The sequence below is a fragment of the Tupaia chinensis genome, unplaced genomic scaffold (assembly GCF_000334495.1).
Source record: "Tupaia chinensis unplaced genomic scaffold, TupChi_1.0 Scaffold000259_1, whole genome shotgun sequence".
NCBI classification, from domain to species: Eukaryota; Metazoa; Chordata; class Mammalia; order Scandentia; family Tupaiidae; genus Tupaia; species Tupaia belangeri.
In genome coordinates, this window is record NW_006159739.1 from 2,260,486 (window position 1) to 2,277,650 (window position 17,165).

A 17,165-nucleotide genomic window follows, 5' to 3' on the forward strand; every position below is an offset into this window, starting at 1 on the left:
TAGGAGGGGGAGGTGGTCCCTGGGGAGCGGGATGTCCATCGCTCCGGCTTGGTGGTGAATGCTGAGGAGAGTTACGGCTGCTGCAGTCTGTGCCACCCGGAGGAAGTTGTGGTGTGAGGCCGGGCGGGAGCTCGCGTTGCTGTGGAGAATCGGAGCGCGGGGTCGGTGTGAAGACTCTGCCTCTGCCAGACCTTTTCCTACTCTAACCATGCCTGGAAGGAACAAGGCGAAGTCTTCCTGCAGCTGCCCTGACCTACAGCCCAGTGGACAGGATCTGGGCGAGAGCGGTCGTGTTGCCCGTCTAGGAGCAGACGAATGTGAGGAGGAGGGACGAAGGGGGTCTCTCAGTAATGCCGGAGATCCTGAGATCGTCAAGTCTCCCAGCGACCCTAAGCAATACCGGTGAGGGAGGAGGCTTGAAATGGGGAGGAGAACTGGGTGCGGGCTTCTGTTGGTGCCGCCGTCACTGGTCCCGGTATTTCCCGAAGAGCAGCAGTGCAACTTCCCACCGCAGATTCTTCCACCGCATTGGGTGGAAGTGGTAAGGGTAATTAGGGGCTTTCATGTGGTGTCAGGTGGGCAAGGGAGAAATCTTGGGTGCCACAAGGTATCAGGATGTCAGCATGGGAAGAACTATTGGAACAGTTTGGGTATTCGCTAAAGCGAGAATGGAGATATTTCCGAGGAAGGCAGGCTGGTTGGTGAGGAGTCGTGCTGTTATGTTAGGAGAAAAAGTTGATGGTAACGGGGATTTTAATTTTTTAAGATATTTGAGGATTCTTTACAGTAAAAGGTAGAACTAGTGGGTGAAAGTTACGAGAGGATGATGTGACTTGAGTAAAAGAACTATGCATGAAAGTTACCCTAAGGACGAAGTGGCTTGTTCCAAGGGTAGTTAGTTCTCCATTACTGGAAGGTTTGGGTGACCTCTTCCAAGAATATACTAGAGAGCCCTTGGGTTTCACTTGGGTGAGTTGCTGAAGATTTGTAAAGTTTCTTCTAATCCTGCAACTCTCTGCTTTTGCTTTGTGCAAGGAAACTGAAGACATCTCCAGTAATTGGTGACTTAGTCCTCACCTGAATATTTCCTTCAATGGGCAGCTTATTTTGTAGAATATCATGACTATATTTTATTCAATTTATTTTCAGGTGGCTGGGAGAGTACTCTGCAGTGCAATCAGACATGCGGGATCTGAGTACCTTAACCTCTCCTCCACCTTCTGGACCGACTGGGGTGTATTTAAATAGAGTTCATATTTTGCTTTAGAGGTTGAGGAAATTGAGACCCAGAGAGTCTGCTTCTTGCTCAGAATTACAGAGCTAAATAATAATAGAACTGATATGAAAACTGGCTATCTTGACACCAAATCCAATACACCATTTGCTAGTTTTTTTTTTAAAAATTATTTTATTTTACTTTATTTATTTACTTTAATTTGATCAGAGAGGGACAGAGCTAGAGCAAAAGAAAGAAGGCGAGAAAGCCATCAGGTCTGGAACTCGAACCACGGTCAGCCATGTGGAAGTCCAGTGCCCTTAACCACCATGCCGCCTGCTGACCCCTGACCATTAGCTAGTTTTTGTAAAAAGATTCTTACTCTTGTTGAGTTGGAAGTTGATAGAGGATTCTAGGTCTAAATTTGTTATAAGCCCCTACAGTGTAATATTAGGAAAGAAGCTCAGAGATAACTCCTATTCTCTCTCTCTCTTTTTTTTTAAAATTTTTTTGGAGAGGTTTTTGCTATAAGGCATGTGTGCTCTCCAGAAAGACAGAGAGAGACAGAAAGCAAAAAATCATGCCCCAGGGAGAATGGCCACACCGCAATCCCTTCTCCATTCTCCTCTCAGGATCTTGGGCATGCATGCACACGTGCCCAGCATGAATTTAAGCCACCAGGTCCAGGACTTGAACTGTGGTAATCTACGTGGGAGCCCAGCGACATAGCTATTGCACCAACTGCTGGTCCGATACCTTTCCTATTCAACTGACATCTATTACATTTGGTAGATGACTGAAGCTGAAGTCTGGAAAGAAGTGACTTATTTTCAAGTTAAAGACTAGCCTAATTTCTCTCTAAATCTAGAGATTAACAGTACACAGCTCTCTGTTATTTATTTATTTATTTATTTTTGAAGAGGTTTTTGCTATAGGGCACGGGCGCTCACCCGAAAGACAGAAAGCGAGAAATCACCCTTCAGGAGTGATGGCCACACCGCAATGCCTTCTCCTCCATTCTCCTCTTGGGATCTTGGACGCCTGGCATGAGTTTAGGTCACCGGGCCCAGCACTTGCACCACAGTCGATTATGTGGGACTCCAGCGACATAGCCATTACGCCATCTGCTGGTCCCTCTCTGTATTTTTTTTTTGTTTTTTTCTGGGCTTCCAGGTGAAGAAATCTTTATAGGTAGGCTAAATTTTCTCTTTTTTCCTTACCAAAGTTGTGGTTGTAGTGGTAATATGTAAATGAGCAAGTTGAAAACTTGACAAAAGGTGCTTAGATTTTGCCTTCTAGATTAAATGTTCAATAATGGGCTTTTATCTACCTGGGCTGTATGGCTATAATAGATAATATTCATGGAATACACACTGTATCAGATACTGTTCTAACTGTATTAGATACAGTGTTTCATTTAGTGACCTCCTTTTCAGCAGATTCATTTGTTACTTAATTACACTTTACTTTTTACTATGTGTCATGTGCTGAGCTAGCTTAAATCTTTTCAGAAATTTGATTGATACAGTGTAATAAATAACATTTATTCTGAGTGACATGAGGGTACTTCAAAAAGTTTGTGGGGAAATGGAATTAAAATATGATTTTATTTTGGTGCAAAAATATTGAATGATCCAGAATTTCTTCACAATATGAATTGTCCATGCACTTTTTGAAGACTGTCATTCAGTGGTTATTTAGACAATCCTTGTTTTCAGGGAGCTTACAGTAGAAGTACATAGAACATTTTTTAAAAAAACGCAGGATTCTGAAGTTTTATAGAAGCCATAATGGAAGTATATACTAGGTATATCAAGGAATAAAGAAAGAAATGGTAAATTCCATCTGAGGAGAAAGTTAGGGAAGAGGAAATGATTAAGAGGTGTGCTTTGGGGGCTGGCAAGTGGTGTGGTGGTTAAGGCACTGGACTTCCACATAGCTGATCATGGTTCGAGTCCTGAACCTGGTGGCTTGCTTTCTTACATTCTCTCTCTCTTTGTCTATCTCTAGTCAAATTAATAATAACAGTAAAAAACAATATAAATAAAATAGTTTTTTAGGAAGAGATATGCTTTGGGACCAGCAGTTAGCATAATGGCTATGTCACTGGACGCCCATGTAGTCGACCGCGGTTTGCGTCCCGGACTTGGTGGCTTAAAACTCACGCTGGGTGCGTGTGCGTGCATGCCCAAGATCCCGAGAGGAGAATGGAGGAAAAGGGATTGTGGTGTGGCTATCCCCCCTGGGGGGTGATTTCTCCCTTTCTGTCTCTCTGTCTCTGTCTGGCCAGTGCACACGCCCTATAGCAAAAACCTCTCCAAAACAAACAAAAAAGAGGTATGCTTTGAATAAATCATTACTTTTTTCTTTAGATTGTCTTTGTCAAGTCATCCTTATCACTCTCTATTTTAAATCAAAAGGAATTGATTAGAACAGCAATATTTAAAGGTGACGAAATCTCAGGACAAGATGATCTTTAAAACTTGTACAAAATTTGGGGCCAACAGATGGTGTGGAGGTTAAGGCAGCTGGATCCCACGTGGCTGACTGAGTGGTTTGAGGGCGGCTTGGGAATCACACTGGTTGCGTGTGCGAGCCCAAAATAAAGAGGAAAGTGGAGGAGAGGGGATTGGATGACGACCATATCCCCTGGGGAGTGATTTCTCACTTTCCCTCTGCTTCTCTCCAACCAGCATATGTGCCCTATAGCAAAAAATAAAGATTAAAAAAAATTTAAAAAGTAATACAAAATTCTGTGAATTTTAGTAACCAGAAGCAAATATGTGAGACATCTGTCTCAGAGAGTTTCCTTCCAGAATTTTCTCAGATATTAGCTCTGTGAAGCCTTTCCAGCAGAACTAATTCCTCTCTCCATTGTATTTCACTAGGACTATGCATGATTCATTACTGAGCCATCACATTATAATTATATGTCTTGAATGTGCACATAAGTACCAGAAGAGTATCTGCTTAAAGGAGTAATGCGTCATAATGCCTTGAAAGAGTTACCAGTCTCCATTTTCTTAGAATTATGTATTTAATTTTATTTATTTATTATTATTACAGTTTTTGCTATAGGGCACATGTGTTCACCAGAGAGAGAGGGAGGGAGGGAGGGAGAGAGAGAGAGAAAGAGAGAAAGAGAAAGAAAGAAAGTAAGATGCAAGCGGCCAGATCCAGGACTCCAACTGTAGTTGGCCTTGTGGGAGTCCAGTACCTTAACTTCCATGCCACCTGCTGGCCCCACTAGTCACCATTTTTAAGGATATGCTTTGGAATTTTACTTCTCTATATCTATGTAACTTGTACTTCACTTTTTAAAATGTTGAGCGTACTTCCAGAACAACTATTATACTTTTTTAGGGATCTGCATAAGTGACTGGTAAATGTTGATTCCCTTACTCTGGAAGAATTAAGGGACTGCAGGTTGGGAGCTGTGTACTCAAATCTTTGTTAGTGTAGAGTGGACATTTTATATGGACAAGACTAGTAGTGGTGCATTTTAAGTAGTACACTGTTTTAACACTTAGCATTAGGATGTTTGGATTGACTTAAGTATAAAACATTTTTCATTTTTAATTTGCTTATAAAAAGATCTGTATTTCTGTGGGGGGAAAGGAGAATAAAAGACTTCTGAAGGACAAGCCCTTCTTAATTTAAATTTTGGTTAGACTTTTCTATAGTATTGTCAATATACTATAGAAAATAATGGATGCATGTTGAATATGGTATTGGTTATTTCTGAACACTTAGGTTGTTTACTATTGTATGCTGTTGAACAGAAGGATTACAGTTTTAGTGAACAGAATAACTGTTGAAAATATTAACATCTGTTGGTTTCCTAAATCGTTTAGTAGTATAGTGATTCACTTCTGAGCAGAAACCTTAGGCAAATCTAAGGTATCAGAAGGGAGCTATATATTAGAAAACAAGCAAACATTTTCTTTTGTATTGGATGGGAAGAAAAAAGGTTTATATCTTAATGTGGAAAGATGTTCCATGATTTCCTTGCTAATCTTTTCATCTAAACCACTACAATAGTAATGTTTTATTAAGTAAGTGAAACAGCAATTTTATTTCTTGTGTATGCATAACTAATGTGATTATAAAATCTCAGAGCTATAAAAGAAATTTTTAAGTATTTATATTGATATAAATTCTAGAAGTTTTAAAAATTTTTTATTTAACTATTTATTTATTTACTTCTTGATTTTTTTTTTTTTTTAATTTGACCAGAGAGGAACAGAGTAAAAAAGAGACCGAGAGAGGGAAAGTGAGAAAGCAAGCTGCTAGGTCTGGGACTTGAACTGGAGTTGGCGACATCGGAGTCCAGAGCCCAAAACTGCCACGCCACCTGCAGCTCCTAAATTCTAGGAGTTTTACAACTTCCAATTCAAGTCTGATCATTGACTCCAAATCTTTATTTCTTTTATTCCTTTATAGTCTTGAAAAGTGGAAGCAAAGATTCAAGCTTATTGGGACTGGCAGGTGGTGTGATGGTTGGGGCACTGGACTCCCACTGTGAGTGGGAGTTCGAGTCCCAGACTTGGAGGCTTGCTTTCTCGCTTTCCATCTCTCTCTCTGGTCAAATATAAATAAATAAATAAATAAATAAAAAAAATACTTCTCGAACAAAAAGATTTGAGCTTATTTAGCTAAATTAGTGCTTTTTTTAAAGAATTTTTGTTTGTTTTTTTCCTAACTGTAGGCTGCTTTTGCTCATGGAAAAGTTAGAGAGAGAGATAGATATCTCCTGGGGGGATGGCCATGATGCAATCCCATCTCCTTTTGGGATTTTTTTTAAAAGAATTATTTTATTTAACTTTAAAAATTTGACCAGAGAGGAACAGAGTGAGAGAAAGAGAAAGTGAGAAAGCAAGCCACCAGGTCCAGGACTCGAATCACAGTTGCCATGTGGGAGTCTAGCACCTTAACTACCTCCGCTTGGGATTTTTGGGCACACATGCACAGGTGCCTGACATGAATTAAGCTGCTGGGTCCGTGACTTGAACCATGATCAACTATGTGGGAATCTAACAATGTAACCATTATGCCTTCTGCTTGTCTCTCTATTTCTGTTTTTGCCATAGGGTGTATGTGTTCACCTGAGAGAGACAGAAAAATCAGAAATCACCCCCCAGGGGGAACGGCCATTCTACAGTCCCTTCTTCATTCTCCTCTTGGGAGTTTGGGGACACTAGAAGATGTACCTGGAGTATTTTTCTAGCTGCCAGGTCCAGGAATCAAACTGTGCAGCTTGCCATGTGGGATCCAACCACCTTAACCACCAAACCATAGGCTGGCCCCAAAATGAGTGCTTTTGAAGTACAGTAAATCTTCTAAATACTAGCATGACTGTAGTAAACCTATTTTTTGTCTTTCACCATTCTTCAGAGTGATTTCTTTTTTTTTTTTTTTTTCTATTTTTTTTTGGAGAGGGTTTTTTCGCTATAGGGCACGTGCGCTTGCCAGACAGAGAGAGACATAGAGACAGAAAGCGAGAAATCACCCCCCATTGGGGATGGTCACACCGCAATCCCTTCTCCTCCATTCTCCTCTCAGGATCCTGGGCACACACGCACACGCACCCGGTGTGTTTTAAGCCACCGGGTCCGGGACGCGAACCGCAATCAACTACATGGGAGTCCAGTGACATAGCCATTACGCTAACTGCTGGTTCTCCAGAGTGATTTCTTTAAAATAGTGGCATAGTGTGTCCCCTCCACCCTAAATTGGGCTAGTGGGCTGGTAAAAATAGAACATTTTGTTTCTAACTAGTATGTGTTTTTTTATTTTTATTTTTTAGAGTTTTTGTTTTGCTCTGTTTTGTTTTGTTTTAAGAAATAGCCAGGATTAAAAAGCTCTCTGTTTTTGAAGAACTGAGTAATGATGGTAAACTCTCTTTTGACTTCAGGGTGTTTATGATCTACAGTGGTAGAGTGAGGGAGCAGACACAAACTTAAAGGGATTGAATATAGTAAGTACTAGATGGAGATATGTATAAAGTGTCACATTTTTCGTCATTTGTGTATCTAGTTTTCTATCTACTAGTTATGTGACCTTGAGCTAGTTAACTAATCTCTAAGGCTAAGCACACAGAAGCAAAACCATAGACAATTAAAATGGGAAAGGAACAGTCAGGAAGCAGGATTAAAACTACATGATAGTGGCCACCTTCTTTTTTTTTTAGTGATGAATCAGTGGAGAAGAAAGGTTTTCTAAAAAATTTGCCAGAGGGCCAGTGTGCTGACTGGAGAAAGGGAAAGTAAGTTAAAAACAAACAAACAAAACAAACAAACAAACAAAAAACATCTTTAGGGGGCTCTTATTCCTGGTGAAAGTTTCAAAGGAATGGAATAGAGGCAGAAGGTGGGTTGGAGTGAGGTAAGGAATAAATGGAAAGTGAGAAATTTTAGATTGTGAGGTTGACATTTTTCAAGAATTTGGTTTTAAAGGTGAAAGGATGAGAGAAACCTGTTTTAGGATAAAGCAGTATATGGTGTCAAGTTTTGTTTTGTTTTGTTTTTAGATGGATGAGATGTGGGTATGTTTATTGCTTGAGAAAAGAAGAACCCAAAAGGAGAGGTTGAAAATTTAAGACATAATGGCCCTTAGTGTAAGGTGACAGGATCAAGAATAGTCTTGCAGGGATTGGTTTTGAAGGAACAAGATTTCTTCACTAAAAGGTGGAAGAAGACAGGAGATGGTAGCAGAGTGGTAAAAACATGGAGTGTTCTGCAAGGCAGTCCTGCATAGAAAGATTTTTGGTTCAAGTCTGGGTACCTCCCCGAGTGTGCCAGGCACATGCTCAATCATGATCCAAGGTTGGCTGAAGGCTGTGAGTGGGTTGTGGTGTCAAGACCCCACTTGGGGGGCTGTCTCTGTCTCTTGCTTGTGGAAGAAATAAATAAACCTATAAAAAAGTTGAAGGTATTATAAGTATGTATGCAGTCAATGAGGAGTTTAAAGGGTGACTTCCCTCTTTCTGTACATTTGACATTGAAGTGTACTTAAGTGGACCTCTAAGAAATTGAGCTAGTGGGGAGTATAGGGGAAGCTTTGAGTGGTAGTTTGAAATAGCTAAGGTAGAGAAATGAGTGAAGTATACTTAATAAATGCTGGGAATTTGAGGGTTCTTGAGATGACATAAGAGTGTTTTAAGAAGATTAATCTGAAAGTAGGATTTAGATTGATAGAATGTGGCAAGACTGGTTTAAGAAGCAGTTATAATTGCGTCTTGCATGGTGTTCACTGACACAAAAAAAGAAGTCTAATTGATGTGTTCCCCCTTCACTTTTCTTTTTGTTTTTCCCTTATTAACTCAACAAATGTTTGTTAGGCTAAAAATTCATGAGTAAAGAGATCATGTCTGCTTTATTCCCTCAGTGACAGACACATTGTAGGTGCTTAATTAGTATTTGTAGAATGTATAAATGTATGAATGCTTGCATGCCAGATATTTTCATAGAACTTTTGAGGATATTTTGTCAGAAATTTCTTAAGATTATATTTTATTCTGTCTAGTTTTAAGAAGCAGTTACTTGATTTTTAGAGAAAATGGGTATGAATAAAAAGGTTACAGAAGAAAAAATACAAATTACACAAGTAGTAATAACACATGGTTTTAAGCCACCGGGTCCGGGATGTGAATCATGATCGACTACATGGGAGTCGAGCGACATAGCCATTACGCTAACTGCTGGTCCCCAGATTTTTTTCCTTTTGTAAGGAAACCAGTCAGACTAGAAAATAGAGTCTCTTAATCCTAAGGGCCTCATTTTAACTTAAGCACCTCTAAAAGTCCTATGTCTAAATATAGCCACATTCCAAGATATTGTGTGCATACAAATTTTGGGGGAAATGCAGTTCAGTGGATCACAGGACTAATCTTTTTTTTTTTTTTTTTTGGAGAGGTTTTTGCTATAGGATGCGTAAGCTTGCCAGACAGACAGAGACAGAGAGACAGAAAGTGAGAAATCACCCCGTGCCCCGCAGGGAGGATGGCCACGCCGCAATCCCTTCTCCTCCATTCTCCTCTCGGGATCTTGGGCACACACGCACATGCGCCTGACACCAAGTCCGGGACTCGAACAGCGGTCGACTACGTGGTAGTCCAGCGACATAGCCATTATGCTAACTGCTGGTCCCAACACAGGATTAATCTTTATGTAGGTTGTTAAGGAAACACTTGAGGGACCAGCAGTTAGTGTAATGGCTGTCGCTGAACTCTCATGTAGTCGACCGTGGTTCGAGTCCCAGACCTGGTGGCTTAAACTCACGTTGGGTGTGTGTGCGTTCGTGCCCAAGATCCCGAGAGAAGAATGGAGGAGAAGAGATTGCGGTGTGGCCATCTCCCCCCACCCCCCGGGGGGGGTGATTTCTCGCTTTCTATCTCTCTTGAGGTATGTGCATTGGATAGGGGTAGGTAAGTCTGAGCATGAGGTTAGAATGGAAATGGGGTGGGGGAGTTCATGCACAATGATAATGCACTGCTCAAGAGAAGCAGGATCCCACATGGTGAGAGTGGTTCAAATACTTGGCTTAGTAGTCCTTTTGGCCGGAACCACCATCTTCCAGTGATTAACACAAAGGGAAAGATGAGAGGCACCCGATATATGTTCTATAGACCTTTTAGAAAACATGGAGTTGTTCCTTTGGCAACATATCTGCGAATCTACAAGAAAGGTGATATTGTAGACATTAAGGGAATGGGTACTGTTCAAAAAGGAATGCCCCACAAATGTTACCATGGCAAAACTGGAAGAGTCTACAGTGTTACCCAGCATGCTGTTGGCAGTGTTGTGAACAAACAAGTTAAGAGCAAGATTCTTGCCAACAGAATCAATGTGCGTATGAAGCATTCTAAGAGCAGAGACAGCTTCCTAAAACATATGAAGGAAAATGACCAGAAAAAGAAAGAAGCCAAAGAGAAAGGTACCTGGGTTCAACTAAAGCGCCAGCCTGCTTCACCCAGAGAAGCACACTTTGTGAGAACCAATGGAAAGGAGCCTGAGCTTCTGGAACCTATTCCCTATGAATTCATGGCATGCTGGGTGTTAAAAATAAACTAATCTGTGGTCTATTAAAAAAAAAAAATACTTGACTTAGTCAGCCTAAAACATACTGGGTATGCATGTGAGTGACTAGATCTGATGGACTGGAGGACTAGAGAACTGGAGGAAGGGGACTGCATCATGACCAGACACCTATCAAGGGTGCTCATATAAATATATTTTTCATCTCCCTCCCCTACATGTATGTGCACCTACTCTGCCATGAATAAAAAGAAAAAAAAAAAAGAAATGTTAAGGAAACTAGATATGATGACAGCATGGACTAAGGAAGTATTAATAGCCATGGAGTTGATAAAGTTTTCAGACTTGTGGAATATATATGATTATTTTGAAAGCCTTGCATTTTTTCTTTCTTTTAGAGAGAGAGGTTTTTTTTCTGTAGGGCATGTGTTTTCACCAGAGAGACAGAAAGCGAGAAATCACCAACCAGGGGGGATGACCACACCGCAGTCCCTTCTCCATTTTTCTCTTGGGATCTTGGGTACATATGCACATGTGCTGGTATGAGTTTTAAGCCACTGGGTCTGGGACTCAAATCACATATAAATGTATACTTTAAAATATACAACTTTTCTGGGTTTTTTTTTTTTTTTTGGCTTTATATGAATGGTATACATACCCTATGTAGTTGTCTATGACTTGCTTTTTTTCAAACTTATATTTTATAGAGAGATTTTTACTGTTGGACACATGCACTTGCCCGAGAGACAGAGACAGTGAGATGAGCGAGAGACTGGAGAAGGAAAGGAAGCCTCCTGAGGTGCACCATGTGTGACTGTGAAGTTGTCTCTAAAGGGTTCGAAGGTTGGCAATGCTTCTTTATTGCTCTTGGCCGCTTGAGCTCTTTTTTTTTTTTTTTTTTTTTTTTAAGAGATTTTCGCTATAGGACGAGTGCACTCGCCAGACAGACAGAGACAGAAAGGAAGAAATCACGCCCCGGGGCGGATGGTCATGCTGCAATCCCTTCACCTCCATTCTCGGGATCCTGGGCATGCACGCACAAGAGTCCAGCGTGAGTTTAAGCCACTGGGTCCAGGACTCAAACTGTGGTTGACTACATGGGAGTCCAGTGACATAGGCATTACGCCAACTGCTGGTCCCCTATAATCCCTTCTCTATTCTCCTCCTGGGATCTTGGGCATGCACATGCTTCTAGCACGAGCTTCAGGCCTCTGGGTCCAGGACTTTAACCATGATTGGCCATGTGGGAGTCCAGCGCCTTAACCACTATGTCATCTGCTGGCCCCTTCACTCATTATTACCTTATTTATTTATTTTTTTGGGAGATATTTTTGCTATAGGGCACGTGCGCTCGCCAGACAGACAGAGACAGAGGGATAGAAAGCAAGAAATCACCCCCCAGGGGGGATGGCCACGCCGCAATCCCTTCTCCTCCATTCTCCTCTCAGGATCTTGGGCACGCACGCACATGTGCCCAGCCTAAGTTTAAGCCACCGGGTCCGGGACTCGAACCACGGTCGGCTACATGGGAGTCCAGCAACATAGCCATTACACTAACTGCTGGTCCCAACTCATTATTACGTTATTAAGATGAACCAGTTTTAGGACTGGCCCTGTAGTGAGGTGCCTTAACCAGATCTGACATGGCTGACAGCATTTCAAATCCCAGCCCCAGCAACTTTTAAAGCACTGGGCATGTGGGTCCTCAGAATTGTGATGTGAAGAAGAAATAGAGAAAAAGATTGTGACATAGCCATTTTGAAGCGAGCATTTCACTCTCTGTTTTTGTTGTTGTTGTTATTTTGTTTTAAATTTGCCAGAGGGCATGTGTGTTTGCCAGAGAGAGACGGAAATAGAGAAGATGAGAAAGCTCCCACTGTGGGGCATAGTTACGCTGCAAGTCCTCCTCTGTTTCTCCTTCCCATTGGGATTTTGGGCAGCCACATGTCCAGCCTGTGCCTATTTCTCCATTCTCTCTTAGCGAGCACTTATGTCCTATGCCAAAGGAAAAAAAACACAAATAAAAATTTTTTGTAGCTTGTTGCTTAATTGTTCCCTGTTTTATAGTAATCCATTGTGTGAAAAAGTTATTATGTGAATATTCTATAGTTTTTTCATTCTTCTGTCACTAGATATTTGTTTCCAGTTTAATTGATAATTGAGGTTATTGTCCTGAGACTCTCCCTGTTCTTTTTACTTAATCAGTCTGGAGCCCAGGGTATTTCCAGCCTTTCTTGGAAAGAACTAGTGTCTTAGCACGTGTATATAGGTCTGTGGTTTTCTTTGCAGTTTTTTCCATTGATTTTATAATAATTTCTAAAAATGTGTGATCTAATAGCATCTTTTTCTATTTTTAATCTTTCATGATTTTATTTGCAAACAAAAGCAAAACAAAAAACACAAATTTTTAAAGAGATTTTTTCCATAGGGTATGTGCTCACCAGAGACAGAGAGAAAGTGAAAGACAGAAAGCGAGAAATCATCCTCCCCCCACCCCCCATGGCAACACCACAATCCCTTCTCCATTCTCCTCTCAGGATCTGGGGGATACACGCATATGCGCCGGATGGGTGTGGTTCGACATGCGGTTGATTATGTGGGAGTCCAGCAATGTAATCATTATGCCACTTGCTGGTCCCCAAATATTTTTTCTTCTTAAAAAATTTTGCCAGAGGGTGTGTGTGTTTGTCGGAGCAGGGAGGGAGTGAGAAAGCATCTTGTAATTCCTTCTTCTGCATTGTTCTGAGCATCACGTACACATGCCTGGCGTGTTTCTCAAGCTGCTGCCATCTGAGACTGAAACCGAGCAATTGGCCATGTGGGATCCCTCTGCTTTAACCATTATGTTAAGAAACATAAATGTTTTTATCTAAAATTTAATGTGACTTCTGGTACGAAAGGAGATAAATCTGTGTTCAGTCTTCTGTCTTGGCCCAGGAACTCTCTTCCTTGTCTTTCTTTGCATGTTATTCTTCTTGCCAGTTTCTGCTTGGTGGACTTTTTTCATCTTCAAGGCTTGACCTAAATGTACCTTGCCTCAGAAGCCTTCCCTGACTACTTTCTTTTTTCTGACATTATTTGCCTCTGACAATCTACATCATACTGGTTTGATTATCTCATTACTGGATAGTGAGTGCCTGGTTATGAGGACTGTGATTTTTATTTTTTCATTGTTAACATAGCATGGTGTCTATGTAACGGGTGTTAAATAAATGCTTATTGAATAAGCACATGAAAGAATTTGTATAAACAGGAGCAGTCTGAAGTAGACGCCGAGTCATCAAACTGTCATAGTAGTTTATTAAATAAGAATCATGTTTTAACAGGGCTACCAGACTATGGGATTTAGTTTTCTCAGAGATTTAACCATTTCTTCAGTCCTTTAAAGCAGCACATGAACCTGGGGTGTTTTTTTTAAGTTAGTCCAGAACTCAAATGGTGGTCAGCTATCTGGAATCCGACTTCCTTTAACCATTATTCTACAGGGCCTGTCTGCATATGCCTACCTTTAAAATGTGTTTTTTCAAATAGGTAAATATATAGTTCAAAATTCAGAAAATGCAATATCGTATATATAGTATAGTATCTTTCTCTTTGTTTCTCTCTAGCTGTTCAGAAACTGATCAGCTTTTGAGGTTCCCTTCCCAGAACAATCAATTTTATTAGTTTATAGTGTTAGTTATACTTGGATATTTTTCCTTTAAGTCTATTAAGGTGATCACTTGTGTTGGTGTAATGTAATTAACAGCTGAATCAAAATGATTTGTGATTTTTTTTCCCAGATACATCAAATTACGGAATGGCTTACAGGCACTTTTGATTTCAGACCTAAGTAATATGGAAGGTAAAACGGGAAGTGCAACAGATGATGAAGAGGAGGAGGAGGAAGAGGAAGAAGAGGAAGATGATGATGATGAAGATTCTGGAGCAGAAATAGAAGATGATGATGAAGAGGGTTTTGATGATGAAGATGAGTTTGATGATGATGAACATGATGATGATGATCTTGATACTGAGGATAATGAATTGGAAGAATTAGAAGAGAGGGCAGAAGCTAGAAAGAAAACCACTGAGAAACAGGTGTGAGTCTTGTCTATTATCTTTTTCTAATTTGGCAATTCTTTGGAATAACCCCTAAACTCATACTTTATTCCTTAGTGGCAAAAAGGAATTTTTTGATTTCAGTAAAAGTCTATTTATTCTCTGTAAGGATTATATTTTGAAAATGTTCTGCTCTGATTATAAAAGTAATAAATACTTATTATAGAAAATAATGGAATATAAGGAAAACAAGAATATGAAAATCATAACCATATCTCTCAGAGACAATGGGGATATTTGGATTTATGTGTATTTGTGCACATTTTATGTTTTTAAAAGAAATACCAGGTGGTGAGGATCTGAATAATTATGGATATAGGAAAGAGGAATAAGAAAATGTATTATTCTTGGAGGAACTGGAAAAGAGAAGAAAAGAACAAGGCTAATGTAGAATTTTCATCTGTGTCATAGAGTTGTAAGAGACATCATGTAGATAGTTTCAATCTAGGTCATTGAATTTGATTTAGCTCTTTTTATGAGAAAGCACCAAAGGTCTTTCATGTACCTTGAAAGTAGTTAAAGTAGAAGTGGAGGAATTAAGCTTAGTTAAATATATAACTGTCAGTGAATAGACAAATAGGGCTTGATAAAATTTTTTCCTTTTTTATACAATTTTTTAAAAGATTAGTTTAATTTTATTTATTGTTGTTATTTTGAAATTTGACCAAGAAGAGACAGATAGAAAGTGAGAAAGCAAACCATCAAGGTCTGGGACTCAAACCATGGTTGGCCATGTGGGTGTCCAGCGCTTTCACTGCCACACCATCTGTGGCCCCGAGAATTTTTTTCTTGATATCTTTTGAAGACTGTCTCCGTTATGCAGTAGGGAGTATGTGTATTAAAGGATAATATTTTGGAGACTTTGTGGTAGAAATGACCAGCAAATGTTTGTTAAAGCTAGCTTCTTAAATATTGATAATACATTTAACGTGGTATAGTCCACATACAGAGGTCTTAACAGATTATTAAGATTAAAAATTAGATGTCACATAAATACTTAAAAGTGGTCAGCCCTCAAAGATATGAAGATGTGAGGTAAAAGTAGTGGGTATGTATTTCCTTATGCCTGTCTGTTTTTTTCTTCCTTTGAGAGAGAAAGACAGACAGATACACACATATAAGAAACACCCCAAACAGTCTTCATGCTGTAAACCACCCCCAGTCTCAACTGGTCTGGAATAGGGACACGTGTATATACCCAGGGTAATCAGGAATGTCCCTTGATGCAAACCCAGTACCTCTCCAAAATGGATCTAGTTTTGTTAATACCTGGCACCTATATTTATGTTTTAAATAAACTTTTTGGTAATCATTCTTCCTAGGAAAAAAGTGTTTTAAAGATTGTACCATTCTTTTTACTAAGTTGTTGGGGGGATTGAGTCTTATTTTTAAGAAGCTTTTGGCCTCCGACTGTTCAGATAATGCCAAGAGCATCGTAGGCCAATTTTTCCCATTTAAAAAAATCTTTGCCAAAAGACAAAAGAGAATGTGAGCGAGCATCCCCTATGAGGGATAGTCACCCTGCAATCCCTTCTCTTTCATTTCACCCTCCTTTTGGGATTTTCGGCAAACATGGCACCTGGCATGTTTCTTGAGCCGTCTGGTCCTGGATTTGAACTATAAAGTGGTTATGTGGGATTGAGCTGCCTTAACCATTATGCCATGTGCTGGCCCAGGCTAGTGATTTTTTTTTCTCTAGAGTTTTTTTGCTATAGGGTGTGTGCGTTTGTTGGAGAGACAAAGAGAGACAGAGAGATAGAAAGTGAGAAATTACTCTCCAGGGGGATGGCTACACTGCAATCCCTTCTCCTCCATTCTTCTCTCTGGATCTTGGGCACTCATGCACATGCACCTGGCATGAGTTTTAAGTCACTGAGTCTGGGACTCAAACCATTGACAGCTGTGTGGGAGCCCAGCAGTGTAACCATTATGCCATCTGTTGGTCCCAGGCTAACTTAGAAAGCTTTAGAAATGAAAATCAAAGCACTGAAAAAAGTTAATATATGATATGTGTGGGGATTTCAGGAAGTACGTGGAAAAATGTAAGTAAAAGATAAAAATTAAAAAGTATAAACTTTGAGATCAGCAGTTGGCATAATGGCTATGTCACTGGACTCCCATGTAATCGACCTCGGTTTGAGTCCCAGACCTGGTGGCTTAAACTCATGCCAAGTGTGTGTGCATGCGTGCCCAAGATCCTGAGAGGAGAATAAAGGAGAAGGGATTGCAGTATGGCCATCCCCTTTGGGGAGTAATTTCTTGCTTTCTGTCTCTCTGTTTCTCTCTGTCCTTCTGGTGAGTGTGCACGCCCTATAGCAAAAACCTCTCCAAAAAAAAAAGTACAAACTTCATTTTTCAACATAAGCTCCATCAAATTCAAGATACTTTAGTAAATAATGATACCAGCCATTTAGTTTATCCCTAAAGGCCTGAGTGTCCTGGGAGTATACCTATATCAATTGTTTTGTTTTGTTTTATAAACTGAAAAAAAAAAGTAAAAAATTTCAAAGATTTTTTTCAAGAGTAAGAAACAAAAGCAGTTAGAAGAAGTCAAATCATGACTGTGTGGTGGATGCTGAACAATTTCTCATGAAGCCCTCACAAAATTGGCCTCGTTTGTTTGATGAGAAAGGCGAGCAGGGATGCTTGTGTTGGAGAAGCAACTTTGCTGAAGATTTCCAGGGTGTTTTTGTTTTGACGACCACTTCTACCTCTTTGTAGTTATTGCTTTGGATCTTAGTGGTAAAACCATGTTTTTTTTTTTGTTTGTTTTTGCCATAGGACATGTGTGCTTGATGGACGGAGACAGAGGG

At 40.1% G+C, this 17,165-nt stretch overlaps 1 protein-coding gene across 1 annotated transcript in view; it reads left to right on the plus strand.

Annotated features, from left to right (window-relative positions):
* Positions 1-6: 6 nt before the first annotated feature.
* The window catches only part of NRDC (nardilysin convertase), an 86,418-nt gene continuing 69,259 nt past the window's right edge, over positions 7-17,165 (plus strand). The window contains exons 1-2 of the mRNA XM_006149409.2: positions 7-402; positions 14,034-14,331. Coding sequence (XP_006149471.1) covers positions 59-402; positions 14,034-14,331 — 642 coding nt within the window. The 5' untranslated portion in view covers positions 7-58. The remainder of the gene's footprint in view (positions 403-14,033; positions 14,332-17,165) is intronic.